Here is a 22,165-nt window from a genome sequence, read left to right as displayed (position 1 = left end):
CAGTCGGGCCGGGCCTGAGGTGCTAGGGAGGGAGAGGGGAGGGAGGGAGAGAGAGGAAAGGGGGAAGAGACAGGGGGAGGGAGAGAGAGAGGGGGAGGGAGGGAGAGAGGGAGAGGAGAGGGGGAGAGGGAGAGAGAGGGAGCGGGGAGAAAGGGAGAGGGGAGGGAGGGAGAGAGAGCGGGGAGAGATCGGGGATGGAGGGTGAGGGAGAGAGAGCAGAGAGAGAGGGGAGAGAGAGGGGCAGGGAGAGAGAGGGGCAGGGAGAGAGGGGAGAGAGAGGGGCGGGAGAGAGAGGGGGAGGGAGAGAGAGCAGGGAGGGAGGGGGAGGGAGAGAGAGCAGAGAGAGAGGGGTGAGAGAGGGGCGGGGAGAGAGAGGGGCAGGGAGAGAGAGGGGCAGGGAGAGAGGTGGGGAGAGAGAGAGGGGAGAGAGAGAGGGGTTGGGAGAGAGAGGGAGTGGGAGAGAGAGGGGGAGAGAGAGAGGGTGAGGGAACTTCCCGCCGACCTCACAAAATGCCGGCTGCCCTTCTTCACCCGCCGGCCTCTGAGTCCAGCCCCTTCCCCGGGGTGTCTTCCTCTCTTCTCTATCTCCTTCCCTCACTCTCTCCTTCTCTCTCTCTCTCCTTCCCTCTCTCTCTCTCTCTCCTTCCCCGCAATGTCAATCAACAAGGCACAGGGCCAGACTTTGCACCGGCACCGCCGGGCACTCCAGCTAGTTTTATATATTTTTTTCTCTCTCCCACATGGTACCTGTCTTTCATTCTGCCAGTGCCATTTACACTTCATCTAGAGCCATTTTTTATTTCTTAACTTGTTCCATTACCATCTTCTTTTGCCTTGCACCATCTCTTAATGGGCCAGAAATTAGGATCGGGTGCTTGCTGCGCGTGCAAGCCCCCAATGTGCACTCACCCTGCGTGCCAACATCTGAAGCCCGGGCCTGCTTGCATTTCCTGTCACTGGCCCGGTTCCGATGTCGGCGCGATGTGCTTGCCCGATCCAGCGGTGTAGTTAGTGCGATGTGCCAGCTGGGATCAGGTGAGCACTCTGCAGCCAATCAGGGGAGGGGAAACTCATTCATGAGTTTGATAGTAAAGACTGTCAAACTCATGAAAAGTACGGGCGCCCAAAAGACTAGTTTAACTTTAATTAAATTTTTTAAAAACATCCCAATAATTAAGTAAACTATAAATAACTTAAAAAAACTATTTAAAACAATTAATAAAACTTTTGAAAAAAATAATTTTTTACGAAATTGGGTCTAAAAATAAACTTACCTTACTGTAAAGTCCTTAAAAACAATGAAGCTGTGGAAAAAATGTAATAATTTTAAATAATAGACCACTTACCTGCAAGAATCCACTCCTTACGCCTCCTTTTTTCATTTCTAAAAAGTTCAGGCCCTTGCACACGCGCAAACCCGTCAAAAAGAAGGAAGTTCAACGCGTGCGCGCAGAGTGCTGTGCGCACGCGTTGGACATCTTAACCCCTTGGTTCGATGGAGAGGAAATGCCGGTTTCCCGCACATGCGCTGTGCATGCTGAAATCCGGCACTTCCAACCGGCCCACGCGTGAGTACGCCGTCCGTACTCACGCGTTGGGACCGGAATTACTGGCCCAATATCTCTTAATGTCTCTTAATCTCTGCTGCCTTCCATCCTGTCACAGACCTTCCCTTTTGTTCTTTCCTCCCCTCCCCACTTTCCCTGCCCCTGCACTTGCTTAAAAACCTGTTCCATCTCCAGCTTTTTCCAGTTCTGACGAAGGGTCATCGACCTGAAATATTAACTCTGTTTCTCTCTCCACAGACGCTGCCTGACCTGCTGAGTATTTCCAGCATTTTCTGTTTTTATTAAAGAAGTTAATTTATTCCTAGTTGAATTCAAGGTGCTTGTTTCAGTTTTTTGATTTCATCATCTTATAAATTTATTTTTCGCTTGGCTTCAGGTACTGAAGACACACTATTACAGTCAAGATCTCCTCGTTAATGAGGTCTGCCGCTAGGTTTACTAATACACAAGATTTGGGGTAGAGTTTCTTCTATTGGCGCAATTGGCAATCTGGGCTGCACTGCTTTTCCGAAGCGAAGTTATGGTTCAAGTTTCCTCTCAAATTCATTTGCATAATCACAAACGTAAAATCTTTAATGAACCAGTACAATTGGGCAGCATAATAAAACGTAATTTTTTTTCCTAGCCTAAAAAGTATTCTGGTACAGTTTTAATAATACAGCTGAAAATGGGTTTATCACAAAAATAACATAGAAACATAGAAGATATGAGCCCCTTGAGCCTGCCTCGCCATTCAATGAAATCATGGCTGATCATCCAAATTCAGTACCCTGTCCCTGCTTTCTCCCCATATCCCTTGATCCCTTTAGCCTTAAGAAATATATCCAACTCCTTCTTGAATATATTTAATGAGTTGGCCTCTACTGCCTTCTGTGGTAGAGAATTCCACAGGTTCACCACTCTCTGGGTGAAGAAATTCCTCCTCATTTCTGTCCTAAATGGCTTACCCCTTATCCTTAGACTGTGACCCCTAGTTCTGGACTCCCCGACCATCGGGAACATCCTTCCTGCATCTAGTCTGTCCAGTCCTGTCAGAATTTTATAAGTTTCAATGAGAATTTTTAATAAGCATTTTTAATAAGTGTCTAGTCTAGGGTCTGTAAGTAACCTGATTTTAAATCACTAAAAATGACTTTAAAAAAAAACTATACTGAACCATATCCTAGTTTCATTGGTGTATACTAGTCAGTTTCTTCATCAATTAAATATTTTTTAATATTTAAAAACTTTTAAAATGGGCTTACTAGTGTCTGTGCGACTAAAAAAACTAGCCTAATTTTAAGAGCTTCATCGAACGGTTGCAAACGGCAAAACTCCTTATTTCGATTTGGGGGCATGGCCAGTTTTGTAGGCAGGGCTGGCATCTCATGCAATGTTTTTTAAAAATAGTGCTAAAGTTTGCAGAAACTCGATTTACGCTTGACGTAACTTGCGTTTAAAATTCTGTGATCTTATGCAGTGGTTTGACCGATTTCAGCACAGATTTGACCGAAAACCAAAGGATGCTCTAGGCCGTGATCTGCAGCTTCTTCACCAAGTTTGCATCCATGGCTGCTATTGGTCTGGTTTAGTAAGTGGTCACTTTTTAGTTAAATGTAGATTTTTAGATCTAAATTCAGGAAACCGATAAAGTCCACAGCAGGATTAAGCATGTAACAAAGCATCAATACTTACTACTAAACATTGCTTAACAAAGAAACGAAGCATCTTTTAAAGACATATAATTCATTCAAATATTTTTAATTCTAAAGTGAAAATATCAGAATTTTGTAAGTTTTACATTGGGAAGCAAATTTCATCAGAAATATTGGCCCAGAAATTCGGGTTGGAGGCTTCCCGCGGGTGCAAGCCCCCGACCTGCACTTACCTAGCGCGCTGGCCGTTGAGCAGTGGGCCCGCGTGGGATTCTGATCCTGGGCCTTCTCTAACTGCCGGCGCGCAGTGCTTGCATATCCCAGGGGCGCAGTTAGTTCGATGCGTCCCCTGGGATCACGTGGGCCATGGAGAGCCAATGGTAGCAGGGAATGCTTCATTCATAAGTTTGACAGGACGAGCTGTCAAATCTATAAATACTATAAGCCCCAAAACATCATTAAACTTCAAATAAATTTTAAAAAAACATCACATTTTTAAAATAACTATAAATTACATGAAATAACTATTTTAAACAATAATTTAAAACCTTGAAAAAATTAATTACATTTTCTAACGGGGCTAAAAATAAACTTACCTTTCTTTAAAGTATTTAAAAATAATAAACCTGTGGAAAAAATGTTTTAATTTTAATTAATTCACCACTTACCTTCTTAAAAGCAGGCCTTGCGCCTGCTTTTTAAAAGTGTAACTCCTGGAGACTTACCCTCCCGGAAAAACCTGGAAAAAAACCGTAGGTTCGATGCGCACGCACTGCCTCTCCGGCGCACGCGTTCCACCTGTCAACCCCTTTTTTCAGGGGAACGGAAGTGCCGGTTTCCCGCACATGCGCAGTGCATGCACAAAACTGGCACTTTCGTTGGGCCGACGCGTGAGTACCCCATGCGTACTCATGCGTTGGGACCCGAATTTCTGGGCCAATAGATCAGGATTTAGTAACTATTTGACCATAAAATATAATTTAATACATAAATTACTACATATATTTCTAGATATATTAGTTCAATATAGATTTCTATAATACATATAGCTGTATATGGATTACAAGGGAATTATTTGGTAAATTCTTCCTTTAAGTAATATATTTCAACTGACTGATTTAGTAAATTATGAAATATAGTAACATTCGGCTGGATATTCCGATCCCTACGGGTAGGTATGTGCGGTGTACCCACCCGTAGGGGCATCTGAAATGCCGGTTTCAGGCATACACTGCGCATGCACTGGAAACCGGCATTTCCGATCTGTCAAGAAAGCTCAGGCTGCCCAGGAGAAGGGCCTCTGCAGGCGGAGAGTTCCGCTTTTTGGAGACCCTCTGCCCGCAGAAAACCATTACAATTCTTGCGCCTGGTAAAAGCAGGCGTATGGCCTGCTTTTACCAGGATAAGAGTTGAAAAAAAGTTTTTTTTTTAAATTCCACTGATTTATCATTTAAAAATACTTAAAAAGGGTAAGTTTACTTTTAGCCCCATAAAAAGCTTTAATTATTTTATTCAAAAATTTAAAGTTTTGTTTAAAATAGTTAATTTATTGAACTTTCAAGTCATTTTAAAAATGTGATTTTTTTAACATTTATTTATTTAAACTTTTACTATGTTTTGGGGGTGATCTCCATTCATATATTTGACAGGTCTTCCTGTCAAATGTATGAAGGGAGATTCCCTTCTTTGATTGGCTCCCCAGGGCCCACGTGATTCCAGGGTCACTGCAAACTACCTGCGCCTCTGGGATGCGTGGGCCGTGCACACTTCAAGTTTGGTGAGGCCCAACATCGGAACTGTGCACCTCCCGGGAGCCCTCAGGTAAGGGCGCAGATTTTTCCAGATTGCAGTCCTCCGCCTGCGGGAGGCCTGCGATCGGGATATCTGGGCCAATGTTTATAAACTGACATGTTAAACAGCACACAAAGTATGAAATAATTCTTATATGCGGCTGTATCTGCTATTCAAACCTATCTCTTTGCAAATGTATCCTCTCTGAGGACCAGCCACAATGCTGACAGCATCTGTAGCTGTAACATTAACTGAATTCTGCAGGGATAGAGAGTCAGGCTTATTTCTGCTTTGTTTTGGTGTACTGATATCCTGATGCTATGTTATGACTAAAGAGAAGCAGCTATCAGTTAATTAACTTGAACATCTAATCTTATTTTTATAATGCTTGTCAAGCTTAAGAAAGAAAGAAATCCTGCTAATCGTTGTGTAAAAGGTTAATGTATACTGCCTGGATATCAAGGTGCAGCTAATGAGTAAGACAAAGGCTAACTGTACAGAAATACATGCTGCACAAGCTGATACAGCTATATTTCAAACCAGTTTCTTTAAAGTGAGAATTTTTAATTGTTGCAATTACTGCTAAAGCTATCTTAGGCTAATAGGTTAACATTGCCTTTATTGGGCCAAAATTTGCAGCGTTCGCTGTTATTACCCCTTTGAAACTGACCGCAACTTCAGAATTTAGCGCATGTGCATCCTAATGCAGAATCCTGAAGTTGCGGTCAGTCATTCACTGCTCCAACACTGCCTGCGCTGTGACCCCCACCCTCCCATAGACAATAATCAGGAAAATCAGTGAAACTGACAAAAAACTTGGGCTTTTCTACAGTAATATCGCTGTTAAATATCTCATTAAAAGTTAGACTCTTTTGGATTAGGTGTAACTGGGGTTTTAACAGCATATTGATTGCTAAGCAAAGGTTATGGCCCTGAAAAACTAATTTTAATTTTGTGGAGTGTCAAATTTATCCATAATGATGAAAATTACAATTTTTAAGAAACTTAAAAAAATAAATGTTTTAAAAGTTTGTTCATATTTATTTCAGGTTTAACTTTTCCCTATGTGAGAGCCCCAATCTTTGTTTTGCTTTCTCTAACATTTTTTAAAAGTCAGAATAAAAGGAGCTTCTTCACTTCCTGGTTCCCTGTCTGTGAGAATTCTGCATTGTGATTGGCTGCTTAGACAGCTTGTTCATGTCACAGCAGCATCACATTAGGGATTCCCATTACACTGCACTGATCTCAATTGCACATCGAAAAAGCCAAACTTCTCGGCACAGAGATTGCGAGATCTTTGTGTGCAGCTTACTTCAGGGCCAGCGGTGAACACCTTTGCTTCGCCGCTGACCACAAATTACAGCCTATTGTTGTCTCCCTGCCTAGTATAATTCTGACCTCTCATTGAATGGTTATGGCCAACAGCAGTTGGCATATGTCCCAGCCAATCTCACAGTAGTGTAATGTACATAGTCATGATCCTTTGGCCGAAGATTTTCCTATGTTCACTCTACTTCTCGAGTATATTTATGCCAGCTCTTTAGCATTTACATTAGCCAGGAGCTGAAAAGTACAAACATTTGGTCTGCTTGACTGTTGGCCAAAAATTAAACTTGTATTATTAGCCAAAAATGAAAATTCTGCAGTTGGTATACATGAAAAATGCATACAAGAAATCCTGGATGCTATTGTGGATTGTTTTAACTAATCCTGACTAATATAATGCTTCAACATCTAAATCACAGATCTCAATATTATCCACTGCACCTTAGTTTTAATTAGTAAGAGTTTGTTAAAATTAACACGCAGAGAAAAATATCAGGGTAAATTCAGATTATTAACAGTAGACATGTCTTGTTGCCACTATACAGCTTGGAAACTAAAGCATTAACTGCAGTTAGTACATACCCAGATGTTGCCATCCTGATGATATGGTTTCCAGTTCCGTCCTTTATCACTGTAAAGTAGCCTGTACTGTGTCACCCAGTCTGAGCTGCTGTACCTGCCTTGGGTTGCTATGGCAGTGACCTGTTTCCTGTTCCCAAAGTCCATCTGCAACCATTGATAATGATCAGAATCCAGAGGGGACCAGCCGCCAGCACCTACACAGTGGGAAAAAAATCAATGTAAAAGCAATGCACATTCATCCAGATTCTTTTGGATATACTCTAAATCTACCAGAAATATGGTCAGTAGAATAGTTATATATCACTGCTAAATATTACACTTACCTGTTATTTTAAATACTGTAGACTATTAGCTCAGCTAAATATGATATTCACACATTTCTTAACACAGAAACACAGTGATTGAGGGATCTAGAATCAGGGGACATAGTTATAGATTAAATGCAAGAGATTTAGGACAGAGCGCAACAAAATATTGTTTTACACAGAGGATTGTGAGGCTGTGGAATGTACTATCAGAGTTAGTGATTGAATCAGAGATTATACCAACATTTAATTAAGAATAGGTTAGATAGGTAGGTGAAGGAAAGGGTGATAAACAGCAGTGAGAAAAAGGGTGGGCATATGGAACTAGGATTACTGCTCATGTGGAGGATAAACACCAATATGGACTGGTCGGCTTGAACAGCCTGTTCCTCTATTCTAGTGTCTATGTAATTCTTTGTAAAAAATACCGAAGATTGGCGAATCAATACTTTTTTTTGAGGCTATAAACAGGAATCTTTTTTCAATTGCATTTTGCCAGATCTTGCTGGAGTGGGGCATCTCACAATGTGCTCATTCGTTAGACATTTTCCTGCATCCTTCAGCTCAAAAATGTTTTACGCCGTAACTAGCTGGAAGTGTGCACTGATAATGGCACAGCAAGGCAACGGGGCACCTGGGACCTTGGTTAAATGGTGGGACCAAGAGTCTAGCTCCTTAACCAATGAGATTTAAGGATTAAGAAAGAATCAGAGGAATGGTGGAGGAGAGTCAATTAGAGTGGGTTAATTAGAGTCAAATCAGATACAGAAAGAGAAATAAGGAGAGGGAAACAAAGATTGGATTAAGAGAGAGGGAAAAAAAGAGACAGAAGGGAAAAGTAAGACAAAAAATACAAATCTGACACTTTTAAAATCTCTAACAACAATTGACTACATGCAGGAATGAGACTGAACACTTTGAATTGTTCCCATTCTGAGCCAGAGAGGTTGATGTGCCTCTCTTCTGCAGCTACGTTCGTGCCTGGGTGGCCCTGGAGATGGAGCATGCAGTTAAGCAAAGCCTCAATTTTAAAATTTTCACCCTTGTTTTCAAATCCTTCATGGCCTCACCCCTCTTTATCTCTGTAATCTCCTCTTGCCCCACAACCCTCCGAGATATCTGCGCTCCTCCAATTCTGGCCTCGTAAGCATCCCTGATTTTAATCACTCCACCATTGGTGGCCGTACCTTCAGTTGACAAGGCTCTAAGCTCTGGAATTCCCTCCCTAAACCTCTCTACCTCTCTTTCCTCCTTTAAGATGCTCCTTAAAACCTCAATCTTTGACCAAGCTTTTGGTCAACTACCCAAATATCTCCTTATGTGGCTTGTTTTATAACGCTCCTGTGAAGTGCCTTGGGACGTTTACTATGTTAAAGGCACTATATAAATACAAGTTGTTGTTGTTACCCATTTAGCATAGTGGTAGTCCCACACAACATGAAGGGTTTCCTCAGTGTGAAGATGGGACTTCATCTCCACAAGGACTGTGCGGTGGTCACTCCTACCAATACTGTCATGGATAGGTAGCTTGATTATGATGAGGTCAAGTAGGTTTTTCCCTCATGTTGGTTCTCTCACTACCTGCCACAAATCCAGCCTGTCAGCTATGTCCTTCAGGTCTTGGCCAGCTCGGTCAGTAGTGGTGCTACCGAGCCACTCTTGGTGATGGATATTGAAGTCCCCCACCCAGAGTACATTCTAGGTGTTTGCTGTCCTCAATGCTTTTTCTAAATGGTGTTCAACATGGAGGAGTACTGATTCATCAGCTGAGGAATGGCGGTAGGTAGAAATCAGCAGTAGGTTTCATTGCCCTTTTTTGACTTGATGCCATGAGATTTCATGGGGTTCACAGTCAATATTAAAGACTCCCAGGGTCACTCCCTTCCGACGGTATACAACTGTGCTGCCACCTCTGGTGGGTCTGTCCTGCCAGTGGGAATGGACATACCCAGGGATGGTGATGGAAGAGTCTGGGATGATAGTCATACTCACAGAATCATGACTATGTCAGGCTGTTTGTGGGACACCTCTCCAAATTATAGCACAAGTCCCAAAATGAGGAGGACTTTGCAGGGTCGACTGGGCTGGGTGTGCCTTTGTCATGTCCTTATCCGATGTCTAGGTTGATGCCGGGTGGTCCGTCCGGTTTTAGTCTTCTACTTTTATGTAGCGGTTTGATACAACAGTGTCTTGCTGGGACATTTCAGAGGGCAGTTAAGAGTCAACCACATTGCTGTGGGTCTGGAGTCACAGATAGGCCAGGCCAGGTAAGGACGGAAGGTTTCCTTCCCTAAAGGACATTAGTGAACCAGTTGGGTTTTTACGGCAATCCGATAGCTTCATGGTCACCATTACTGATACTAGCTTTTTATTCCAGATTTATTTAATTAACTGAATTCAAATTCACAAACTGCCATGATGGGATTGAACTCACATCTCTGGATTATTAGTCCAGGCTTCTGGATTACTAGTTCTGTAACATAACCATTTTTCATCATTCCAATGTACCATATAAAATCCTAAACTAGATTTTTTTTAAAGTTGATTCTAATTGGAATAGACTACAACAACGTTTGATGCATTTTATCACATCCAATTCCTTTTCTGAGACCATAGCTCCCACGTTAGCACTTCCCAGCCCCATAATCTCCATCGCCAGAGCAGCAGCATCATGGGAACACCAGCACCCCAAAGTTCCCCTCCTAGTCACACACATGGTCATACATCGCCATTCCTTCAGTATCACTGGTCAAGATTCTGTGATCCTCAACCTAATCGTATCATATGACTACCATTGTTTTACAGACTACAGCAGTTCCATGTGGCCTACCACCAACTTCTCAAGGGAACTAGGATGGGCAATAAATGCGGCCTTGCCAGCATCACCCACTTCCTAAGGACTAGTTCAAAAAACATCTCTCCTGCCATTTGCTCCTGCAATGCAGTTAGCTGAATAATTTGGTCACAGTTAAATTATTTACACTGTCAACAATTTCAAGAATACTACACACAAGGTCACAAAGCTTTCTTTAAAAGTGAAAGTAATTTAGATTACTGAAAGGTGCCCTCCCATAAATAATTTATACAAACAACATAGAAAGAAAGAACTCTCCTTTTATATCATATATCTTATTGTGTTCTCAGGATGTCCCACAGTATTTTACAACCAATGGATCACTTTTGAAGTGCAGTCAATTAGCACACAGGATGGTTCACTGGGAAAAATTGACCAACAATCTGGTGGAGGGAGGAAATTGGTTCTCCCAGGACACCAGGAGAATTTACTTCTTCTTCCAATAGTGCCAGGGGATATTTTATGGCTACCCTAACAAGCAGATGGGGCTTTGATTTACTGCGTCATCCAAAAGACTTTTGACTTCTGCAAGGACGTAAAACTGGCAGTATCCGTTCGGGCACCCATTATACAACCAGCCCAATTTTCCTTTCAGTGTGTAAAATGGGCGGCCAATCCGATACCACCACCGCCGAAATTGAAAGTTCAACTAATCAGTTCCGACAATGCACCACTCCTTCAGGACTGTACTGAAATGTCAACCGAGTTTATGTGCTGAAGCTTATAGTGGAGCTGAAACCTTCTGGCTCAGAGGTGAAAATGCTATCAATTGAGTCAAACTGACACCTGTACAGGCCCCAGAATTGACCTGTATAGGCCTGCTCTGAACTCCAGTAGTTACTTCCTTCCAGAATGGTTTAACGCACCTGCTTTCCAATATTAAGCAATTTTCAATACAGTTAACTAATTTGCTATTATTTCCATTCAACTTTATCTTCTTTAATTGTTAATGGTGAATGTTTTGAACATGTTGTTTAATGTGCTTGGATAAATTTCTGTTTGCACTATTTTAACACATCAACCAGTTTTAAATAAACAGGTGAATGGCTATGTTAAAATTGCACAGACAGGAATTTATGCCAGTACATTAACTGATGTTCTAAAAATAGCAGAGGAAATTAAACCCATAGATGTGGAATTTCTGAAAATCCAAGTAAATCATAGCCACTTGATAATCTTGTCTACTAATTTAGTTACATCCTCAAAGAATTGCAGAGTTCACAATGCATGACCTATTGCTTTGAACACTATGCCGACAATATCTAATGGCCTCTGCACTCGTTAGATGAACATGATAGCACGCAGTAAAATCCCCAGTGCCTAGGTTAGAATAACTGGATTACAATGCCCCAATTTGTATTTTATTCCTTTTGAATATTAGAATATGCTAGCTATACAACCCTCTGTTGTAGTTCCTGTTTATATTAAACTGCTTTCTCTGACAGATGTGTTTCCTTTTCACACCCCTCATAGCACCATTAAAATATCAATTTTTCCATATTCTATTTTCTAGCTTCACTCTCCAACTTATCCTCCCTAGAGCTCCTCTTATAGCTCCAGGTTGCACTTGTAAACACTAGCACATCTGGCTTATTACATTTGGCCTTATCCTTCATTACCATATCAAATCTAACCATGCAGCGATTACAGGAACCCAAATGTTCACCCACTCCTGATTACTAATCATTTCTGGCGGACTGCTGAATGGTAAATCTGCTCTGCTTAATATGCATTAACAATCAGTTACTTATTACCTTTGTGAAATTGCTTTAACTTCCATCCTTCTCTTTCAGTTACCGAGTCTATCTACTTTGGACCTAAAATATTGAAATTCCCCATGATTATCGCATTAAAATTCCCTGCAACCTCCTTTATTTGTCTGAACAACTCACTATTTACCCATTCATCTTGAGACAGCAGTCAATATCAATAGCCAAGTTTTGTTTTGTTGCCCTTTTCATTAATTAATTTACAGATTGCTTCTGCCATCTACCTGCCCGTTGTTATTTCTTGTCTTTTGTAGCTATTCCGTCAATACTCAACAATAATGATGCTCTTCGACCTAGCTGAATGTTTGCAAAACTTTCTATTCATTGACAGTTCCATCTCATCGAACTTCTGGTTGCAGCGTAATTCCCATGGTGCTAATAACTTTAATATTTTTGCTGGCTCCACATACTTGCAATACTGGTACTTTATTCCCAATATGCCTCGCATTGATATGAAAATATGTTAAGCATATCTTTCAATACCTGCTTATCCATAAGAACATAAGAACATAAGAAATAGGAGCAGGAGTAGGCCAATCGGCCCCTCGAGCCTGCACCGCCATTCAATAAGATCATGGCTGATCTGATCCTAACCGCCAATCCACTATCACAGAACCATCTCCTGAATCTAACAGAATTAGACACACGAAATAGGAGCAGGATCAGGCTACACGGCCCCTGGGCCCGCTCCGCTACCCACAGGGCCATGACCGATCCGAACCTAGACTCATGTCCAAATTCCTGCCCGCTCCCCGTAACCCTTAATTCCCTTTACTTCTAGGAAACTGTCTATTTCTGTTTTAAATTTATGATGTAGCTTCGACAGCTTTTTGGGGCAGCATATTCCATGGACCTACCACCCTCTGAGTGAAGTAGTTCCTCCTCATCTCAGTTTTGAAAGAGCAGCCCCTTATTCTAAGACTATGCCCCCTAGTTCTAGTTTCACCCATCATCGGGAACATCTTCCCCGCATCCACCCGATCCAACCCCTTCACAATCTTATATGTTTCAATAAGATTGCCTCTCATTCTTCTGAACTCCAATGAGCAGAGTCCCAATCTACTCAACCTCTCCTCATATGTCCATCCCCTCATCCCCGGGATTAACCGAGTGAACCTTCTTTGTACTGACTCGAGAGCAAGTATGTCCTTTCTTAAGTATGGACACCAAAACTGTACGCAGTATTCCAGGTGCGGTCTCACCAATACCTTGTACAACTGAAGCAATACCTCCCTATTTTTATATTCTATCCCCCTAGCAATGAAAGCCAACATTCCATTGGCCTTCTTAATCACTTGCTGCACCTGCATACTAACCTTTTGAGTTTCGTGCACCAGGACCCCCAGATCCCTTTGTATTTCAGTACTTTCAAGTTTCTTGCCATTAAGATAATAACTTGCTCTACGATTTTTCCTGCCAAAGTGCATAACCTCACACTTTCCAGTATTGTATTCCATCTGCCAAATCTCTGCCCACTTACTTAGCCTGTCTATGTCCCCTTGCAGGTTTTTTATGTCCTCCTCACTCACTACTTTCCCTCCCATCTTAGTATCATCTGCAAACTTTGATATGTTACACTCGGTCCCCTCCTCCAAATCATTAATATAGATTGTAAAGAGTTGGGGACCCAGCACTGACCCCTGCGGAACACCACTAGTTACTGATTGCCAGTCTGAGAATGAACCATTTATCCCAACTCTCTGCCTTCTGTTAGATAGCCAATCCTCTATCCATGCCAGAATATTACCCCCAATCCCATGATTTTTTATCTTAAGCAATAATCTTTTGTGTGGCACCTTGTCAAATGCCTTTTGGAAGTCTAAATACACTACGTCCACTGGTTCCCCTTTATCCACCCTATATGTTACTTCTTCAAAGAACTCCAGCAAATTTGTCAAACATGACTTCCCCTTCATAAAACCATGCTGACTTTGTCCTATTAAATTATGATTATCCAAATGTCCTGTTACTGTCTCCTTAATAATGGACTCCAAAATTTTACCTACCACAGATGTTAGGCTAACCGGTCTATAGTTTCCAGCCTTCTGTCTACTGCCCTTTTTAAATAAGGGTGTTACATTAGCAGTTTTCCAGTCTGCCGGGACCTTTGCCGAGTCCAGGGAGTTTTGGAAAATTATTACCAATGCATCCACAATCCCTACCGCCACTTCCCTCAAGACCCTAGGATGTAAGCCATCCGGTCCAGGTGAGTTATCCGCCTTGAGTCCCATTATTTTACCGAGTACCACTTCCTTAGTGATTTTGATCATGTTTAGCTCCTCCCCCCCTTTAGCCCCCTGTTTGTCCAGTGTTGGGATATTCTTAGTGTCTTCTACTGTAAATCCCTACTTGGACCCTTTATTATACTTGTATTCTGCTATTTCTACAGAAGATTTTATTTCACTCTGCCTCTCAATCAGCAACAACCACTTGTTTATCTTTGTTTACCAAGGCCTTACAACAACACCTTGCATTTATACAGAGCATTTAGTGTAGAAAAATGTCCCAAAGGGCAGAGGTCTAATCACACGAAAATAGATGCTGAATCAAAAAAAAATACTAGGAGGGGTGAACAAAAGGCTTGTCAAAGAAGTGAGTTTTAAAAGGGATTTTAAAGTAAGAGAGGGAAGTGGAAAGGCAGAGGGAATTTCAGAGCACGGAGTCTAGACAGCTGAAGGCAGGGTCGGCAATGGTGGGACAAAGCGAAGAGATGGATAAAAATGAGGCCAGAATCAGAGGAACGAAGAGCTCGGTCAGAGGGGTGGGAGGAGGTTAAAGAGATTGGAAGAGGCAAGGCCATGAATTGATCTAAACACAAGTATAACATTTTAAATTGGAGGCATTGGGAGATAGAGAGCTTGTATCAGTCAAGAACAGGAGTGATTGGTGAGTGGAACTTGGTGCAGGATATAGTCCTGCAGCAGAGATTTGGATGAGCTGAAGTTTACAGGATGCGCAGGATGGGAGGTCGACCAGGAGAGAATTGGAATAGTCGAGTCTGGAGGTGACAAATGCATGGATGAGAGTTTAAGCAGCTGAGGTGGCTTAAAAATATTGTTGATTATAATGGGAACTCCATTTGTAAACATTTCTCCATCACCAATTGAATCACTCAAAATGCTTTCTGAAAGAAATTTCTCCAACATTTTATTTTCAGTAACAGAAATTTGCAATGTTCAGAATAAAGTTTTAAAGAAGATATTAATTAAAAAAAAACTATTTCTGTCTTATATTATAGATTTTACTTCAAGAACTCAGTATCTCTCAAAAACCTATGTTTGGACTTGACATTTTTGCCCAGAGTAGCAATACTATTATCGGAAGACAGGTCCTGTAGTTTGAGAAAGTACAGTGTGCGCAATTTCCTAGGATGCATCAATAGCATTAAAGCTGTGGAATGCTTTTCATTCAGGCTCCAACATAAACTTTGAGTTGTTTTTTTTTAATTATTTGAAGAAATCTAGAGGACACATTGTAAAAGATTAATTCAGGTAAAATTTCTACAGAAAGAAATAACGTGAACTTATGTAGTGTCTTTCACAACCTCAGAGCATGCCAAAGTATTACACAGCCACTAAAGTACTTGTGAAGCGCAGTCATAGTTGTAATGTAGTCAAATGTGGAAACCAATTTGTGCTTCGCAATGTTTCACCAACATAAGATAAGTAACCAGATAATCTGTTTTTTCCATGTTGGGTGAGGGATAAATATTGGGCAGGACACTGGGACAACTCCTCAACTCTTCTTGAAATAGTGCCATGGGATCATTTACATCCACCCGAGAAGGCAGATGGGGCGTCGATTTAACGTCTCAACCTAAAGATGGCACTCCCTCAGTATTATACTGGTGTGTCAGCTTTTTTTTAAACACAGGCTGTCATTGTGTGTGGTGGGGGAGAGGAAGACAAAAAGACACGACAGACTCTACTGATCACACACTTGTTCTAGCTTTATTTGATGATTAAAATATAAATGTTCTCTAAAATTCATAAATTGTATTAAGCTGAAAGAGAAAGAGTCATGTCAATAAAGTTTCTTCCTTCACCACATTTTGTGTTCTTCTATGAAAAAAAGAGTTGAATTTTGAAAGCAAAAAGAAAATCTCTAATTACTATGGGGCAGAAATTCGGATCGGGGGCTTGCTGCGCGTGCAAGCCCCCGATCTGCACTTACCCGACGCGCCTGCTGTTCACCTCCAGGGACGCCTGGAATTCCTTTTTGAAAGAGAAGAATCCCGGGCAGCGTCTGACATCACGCCGCCCAGGAGTGCAGCCAGCGCGAAGCCTGGAGCGTGCTGTGCAACTGAGACACGCCCCTTGAGGTCTCAGTTTAATAGGACACGCCCCCAATGTTTCTCACAAGCTGCAAAGCATTTTTACATGCAGAGCAGCATTTTAAATAGGTTTTTGGTATTTTTATGAAGCTTTTGGTAACTTTTATAAACGTTTACATTATTTTGAAGAATCTGAAGTAGTTTTAAACAGAATTAAAGCAATTTAAAGACTTTTAAAAGCCCTGAAAGAATTTTTTTCATTCCATTTATTTATTTAGCAACGTCGTCGTCATACGTGTCTTCACACTGTTCCCTTTGGGGAACTGTATGAAGTGGTGGAAGGATTTATGGCCGTGATTAACGCTTCTTCCGTGACTGTAACCATCTTTGTACCAGCCATTAGGGTGGTTAGTCCTATGGCGGGAGGGTTTTACCGTCTCCCACAAGCTATACGAGGAGGGGGGCCACCCACACCCACGGACGCAAATATCCCACTGGATGTCAACCCAGAATTTAGAGCCGGAGCTCCGACTCCACTTGCCGGGACTGTCTGGAGCGGGGTTCGAAACTCTACCCCGTCTGGCCCAGTGGCGGGGATCCTACCGCTACGCCAAAGGCCCACTCCGATTAGCAACGTGAAATGGCTGGAATGAGCACAATTCACGGCATTAAAAGAACTCACAATTGAACTGATGATGACCTCAGCAATCTCCTCAATGAGGTGGAGGCGCAGCGCCTGCTCATCATTGGTAATGAGAAGTCCAAGGCGCCGCTAAAAGGACAGATGATAGCTTGGTCTTTCAAGTGGCAGCATAGGGCTCCAGTCACGGGGAGGGAAAAGGCGCAGGAAACGTATGGGTGTCACCTTTTGCGCGGAGTGGGCCTTTTGCGTAGCGGTAAGCATCCCCGCCGCTGGGCCAGAAGGAGTAGGGTTTCGAACCCCGCTCCAGACAGTCCCGGCAAGTGGAGTCGGAGCTCCAACTATAAATTCTGGGTGGACATCCAGCGGGATACTTGCGTCCGCGGGTGTGGGTGGCCCCCCCCTCAGATGGGTTGTGGGAGCCCGTAAAACCCTCACGCCATAGGACTAACCACCCTAATGGCTGGTATGAAGATGGTTATGGTCACGGAAGGAGCATTAACGTGGCCATAAATCCTTCCACCACTTCATACAGTTCCCGAAAGGGAACAGTGTGAGGATACGTACGACGATGACCTCTTGCGCAATGCACCTCCTTGGACCCTCAGTCGCAGATGCGAGGGGGCAAATCGTGCAATTGTTAAATATTTCATTTTATTGACATGTAAAATGTTGGCCCAGTAATTCCGTTCCAAACGCGTGAGTACGGTCGGGGTACTCACGCGTCTGGCCGGAGGAAATGCCGGTTTTCAGCATGCACAGCGCATGCGGGGAAAACAGGCATTTCCTGTCCTCTGAACGAAGGGGTTCAGAGGCACAGCGTGTGCGACTGCACAGGCAGCGCGTGCGCAGTGAACTTCGTCGATTTCATTCATGGATTCAGTGAGGTTAAGTCCTTACAACTTACAAATGAAAAAAGCATGAGTACAGTTGCTCCAGAGGCTGCGGAGGAAGATATATTTTATCGTGGAGCTTCTGAAAGGCAATATTTTTGTTTGGGAAAGGGAGGAAAGTTATTTTAAGAAATGCTGAGGTAAGTTTTAAAGTTTAATTTTTTTTTTTAAACAGGTTTTCAGTACTGTCGGTAGAAGGAGCAATTGTGGCTGTGACAATTGAATTTGCTGTGTTTATTAAATGTGAAAATGACTGTTCTAAAATGAATAATGTAACATTTCCAACATTTTTAAGAAAGAAACTTTTCATCAGCAATATATTCTTTTAAGTAATTATGTATGTATGTCCGTATATATTCCTTTACGTATATGTATGTATATATTCCTTTACTTATGTGTATGAATGTATGTATTTAATTATGATTTTCCAATAAGTTACTTTCTCTGAAAGTCATAATTAAATACATACATTCATACACATAAGTAAAGGAATATATACATACATATACGTAAAGGAATATATACGGACATACATACATAATTACTTAAAAGAATATATTACTGATGAAAAGTTTATTTCTTAAAAATGTTGGAGTCATTTTCACATTTAATAAACACAGCAAATTCAATTCACACAGCCACAACTGCTCCTTCTACCTACAGTACTGAAAACCCGTTTAAAAAAAAAAAAATAAACTTTAAAACTTACCTCAGCTTTTCTTAAAATAACTTTCCTCCCTTTCCCAAACAAAAATATTGCCTTTCAGAAGCTCCACGATAAAATATATCTTCCTCCGCAGCCTCTGGAGCAACTTTACACATGCTTTTTTCATGTGTAAGTTGTAAGGACTTAACCTCACTGAATCCATGAATGAAACCAGCGAAGTTCACTGCGCACGCGCTGCCTGTGCAGTCGCATGTGCTGTGCCTCTGAACCCCTTCGTTCAGAGGACAGGAAATGCCGGTTTTCCCCACATGCGCTGTGCATGCTGAAAACCGGCATTTCCTCCGGCCAGACGCGTGAGTACCCCGACCGTACTCACGTGTTTGGAACGGAATTACTGGGCCTATGTTTTTCTGTCAACAGAGTAAAAATGGAGAACTCTGAAGAGATAATGTGATTTCCCCTACCTCAGCGGGTCCGGGGCGGGTGATGTCGGTGGCAGGTCCTGGCCCCGCTGCTGGCTCCAGCCCACTCTGTAGAATGAATTTACATTGATTGGGCATGTTAAGCCCGCCCAGCACATTTCCCAGCCAATTGAAGGAAGTGGGTATGATGACGTCATTTGATGATGCATCATCAGCTGGTTTCCTTAAAGGGACCATGCGCAAATTGATTTTGACATTTGTGCTGTCAGTGTTCTACAGCATTGAGGTGCTGCAAACAATGACAAGCACTGCATAGAGGTGCAAGGCAGCACCCAGGCTCTCCCATGACTCCCTCCATATGCTTATGCATGCAGGGATGTTCTCTTCCCTTCCAATGGGTTGAATAGACCTCCCCAGGAGACCAACGCAGCATGGTTGCACATTGCACAGGAGGACACAAACAGGGATATGGTCAGGAGGACCAGGCTGCAGTGATGCAAATCTTTCAATGATCTCAGTAGATCATGACACGTTACTGCAAAGCCACACTTAACATCATCCTGCTGTGCCACTCATCACATCCCCATCACTCTGCCTTCCCTACCCTACTCCTGCACATCCTTACTCACACCAACTTACCTTGCACTTCCACCCATCCCTCTCTATCTACATTATCACTTCCCCATCTCACTAGCCACCCCTCACACTGACCCTCACCCTCATCCTAGTGCAATCATACCAACTAACAACACACAAGGGTAGGCACTTGTGTGTTTTAGCCAATGTTCATGTAAAGTTTCTGTTAATGTGGTGTCAAACATTGAAACCTTTATTTTCAACACTTTGCGTTCTTGAACAGATTTATGTGCATCTTTGGAAGTGACTTACTGAGTTGCAGTGAATAGTGAGACATAACGGTACCCACAGCAAAGGTGATGAGTGTGAAAGGAATGGCTTAGGCATTGCAGGGATGCTTTATAGTGTTGGTGTAGGGTGGTATCAACCTGGTGCATCATGTGGCAGCCAGGGTGCACAGCATCAAGTAAAGTAAATCTGGCCATGCTGAGGTCATCCCTGGTGCCCCGGGCAGCAATGTCCTGATGCCCTGTGTCCTTGCAGCATCAGTTGATTGCGGAGAAGGTTGGTGTTGTTGTTGGTGCTGCTGGTGTGCCTGGTGCTGCTGGTGTTGGGCTGATTATGGTGGGATTCTGAGGACCAAGGTGAGATAGTTTCAAGGGCACTGATGCTGATGTAATAGATGGCAGGTGAACTTGACATGACAGAAGTGATCTGTCAATGGTGAGTGAGGTTGTTCCAATGAGGTGACACTGGATAGAGAGCTTGCTCCAAACACTTGCAACCTGCATAAAGCTCAATCTGTCTTCCAAATGCAGTTAAGCAACAGCTTCTGTGCTTGGAAAGTGAACAGCTGTAGCACATTTGCAGCTGTCAAGATGATTCCATGGTCATACAACTCCCGGCCTCCTTACCTAACGTGATCCCCGAGCAGCGTGGCCCCCTTGAGCGGCCTCGTAAAATGGTAAGTTGAGCTCAAAATACTTTTTAATGGGCTGTTAACTAGGTCATAATGACCTGAATTGTCTCCCTTGTCACTGCGTGTCGGGTCTGTTCAGCGTTGACAGACCCGACATCTGGGAAAGTCGCATGGCTGCGGGTTGACAGCGGGGTCCCGACCCACTGTCAAAAAAAATGTTCCCGCCAGACCTGCCACCCGCTGACCCCCCGAAAAATTCCCCCCCCAATGTGATAGCAGCAAAAGTTGTTTCAAAGGCGTGCCTTTGTGTCATTCCTATGTTGCCGATTATATGAGAGTTCAGCTAAATCTCTGAAAGGAAACAAAGGAATGAAAATCTTTCCTGTAAAACTTCGAACGATTCATTAAATATTCTAGTTCTAAATATTCTGAACAGTGTCACTATCTCGTTGTGGACTGCTGGTTGTGTAGACATCTTTGCACTATTACTACAACAATAAAAAGTATTTAATTTTCTTTAATGTAGAAATCATCACAAGTTATAAGGAAACCCTGATGCCGAACCAAAGGAGGAAAGAATAGGAGGTTGATCAAAAATTTGGTCAAAGAGGGTATAGAATCATAGAATCATAGAATGGTTACAGCACAGAAGGAGGCTATTTAGCCCGTCAAGCCTGTGCTGGCTCTCTGCAAGAGCACTTCAGCTACTCCCACTCCCCCACTTTTTCCCCATAGCCCTGCAAATTTTTTTCCTTCAGGTACTTATCCAACTCCCTCTGTACTTCCAGACTGACTACTGAGCTAAGTGGTTGATATTCCTGAAATGTCTAGCTCAAGGCCCAAGGCCTCACCTCGCTTCAATGATGACTGCCTCCATGCTCTGGTGGAGGGAGCCAGAGCTCAAAAGGAGGTGCTCTTTCCTTCCTCTGGGAGGAAAAAATCTCCCCAGCAGACCAAAGCTGTGTGACTGCAACTGGCACAGGAGGTAAGCTCCAGATCGTTATACAGCAGAACCTGGCTGCAGTACCGAAAGAGGTTCAAAAACCCTGTCCGCACAGGAAAAGTGAGTATACCATCACCTTCACCCTCATTCTGCTCCCCATCTCCTCTCAGCATCAGCACTCTGCATTGTCAACCTACTCCTACACATCCCATTTTACCCTTACATCCCTTGCACCCTTAACCATCCCTCTCTCTCTATGTACACAATCACTTCACTATTCGACTATGCTGCCCTCACACTCCCTATCACTGTTATGCAATGACAACAACTAACAACACACAGGGAGGGTCCTTGGTATTGGGACCTCACTCCATCTTTGTCTCCTTCTAAGCATCTATGCTATGGATTCTCCACACTCACTCCATCATTCTCACTCAAACTCCACTTGTGTCCCTCATTGCAGGAAAAGAGAGCTCACAATAAGAGGGAAAGGGCGAAGACAGGAGGAGGGCCACCCTCAATAACCCATCCCACCAGCGCTGAGGAGGCAGCCCTAGAGATTGTTGGAGCCGAGGAGGATCTGGAAGTGGGGGACGGACAGACGGGCGCAGCAGAGCAAGCTGGTGACAGAATAGTTTTGCATCTCTCTCATTTACATTGCATGAGTGACTGATATGGCTTCTGATGCTCATACAGATTGACTTATGATCATCTGCACAAGTCCACGTGCGTGCTACGCTAATATCACATGTCTAACTCATGCCTTTACTCCCCTACAGGACCATCGACAGCCCCCCTTCCCACTGTCCAGGAGGAAGAAGTGGAGCCAGAAGACTCCTTAGAGGAACCTGCAACCTCTGAGGGCACAGCATCAGCAGAATTAAGCGCACCCAGCACCAGTGCAGTTATGCACACCTCGGTGGGTCCTTCGGGAGATAGAGTAGCGTTGTCACCTGGAGTATCACAGCTCACAAGTGAGCATCAGCAGATGGTGGAGACAGGG

At 43.0% G+C, this 22,165-nt stretch overlaps 1 protein-coding gene across 1 annotated transcript in view; it reads right to left on the bottom strand.

The window, feature by feature from the left end:
- Nucleotides 1-22,165, bottom strand: part of LOC147117257 (contactin-associated protein-like 2) — a 1,950,749-nt gene that overhangs the window by 1,813,118 nt on the left and 115,466 nt on the right. The window contains exon 2 of the mRNA XM_085988072.1: nucleotides 6,902-7,095. Within this exon, the coding sequence (XP_085844198.1) occupies nucleotides 6,902-7,095 (194 nt within the window). The remainder of the gene's footprint in view (nucleotides 1-6,901; nucleotides 7,096-22,165) is intronic.

Source organism: Somniosus microcephalus, chromosome 5, assembly GCF_052327205.1.
Source record: "Somniosus microcephalus isolate GS21.2 chromosome 5, FLI_Smic_1.0, whole genome shotgun sequence".
Lineage (NCBI taxonomy): Eukaryota > Metazoa > Chordata > Chondrichthyes > Squaliformes > Somniosidae > Somniosus > Somniosus microcephalus.
Note: the sequence above shows the minus strand (reverse complement) of the source record. Positions and strands in the feature narration are given on the sequence as shown.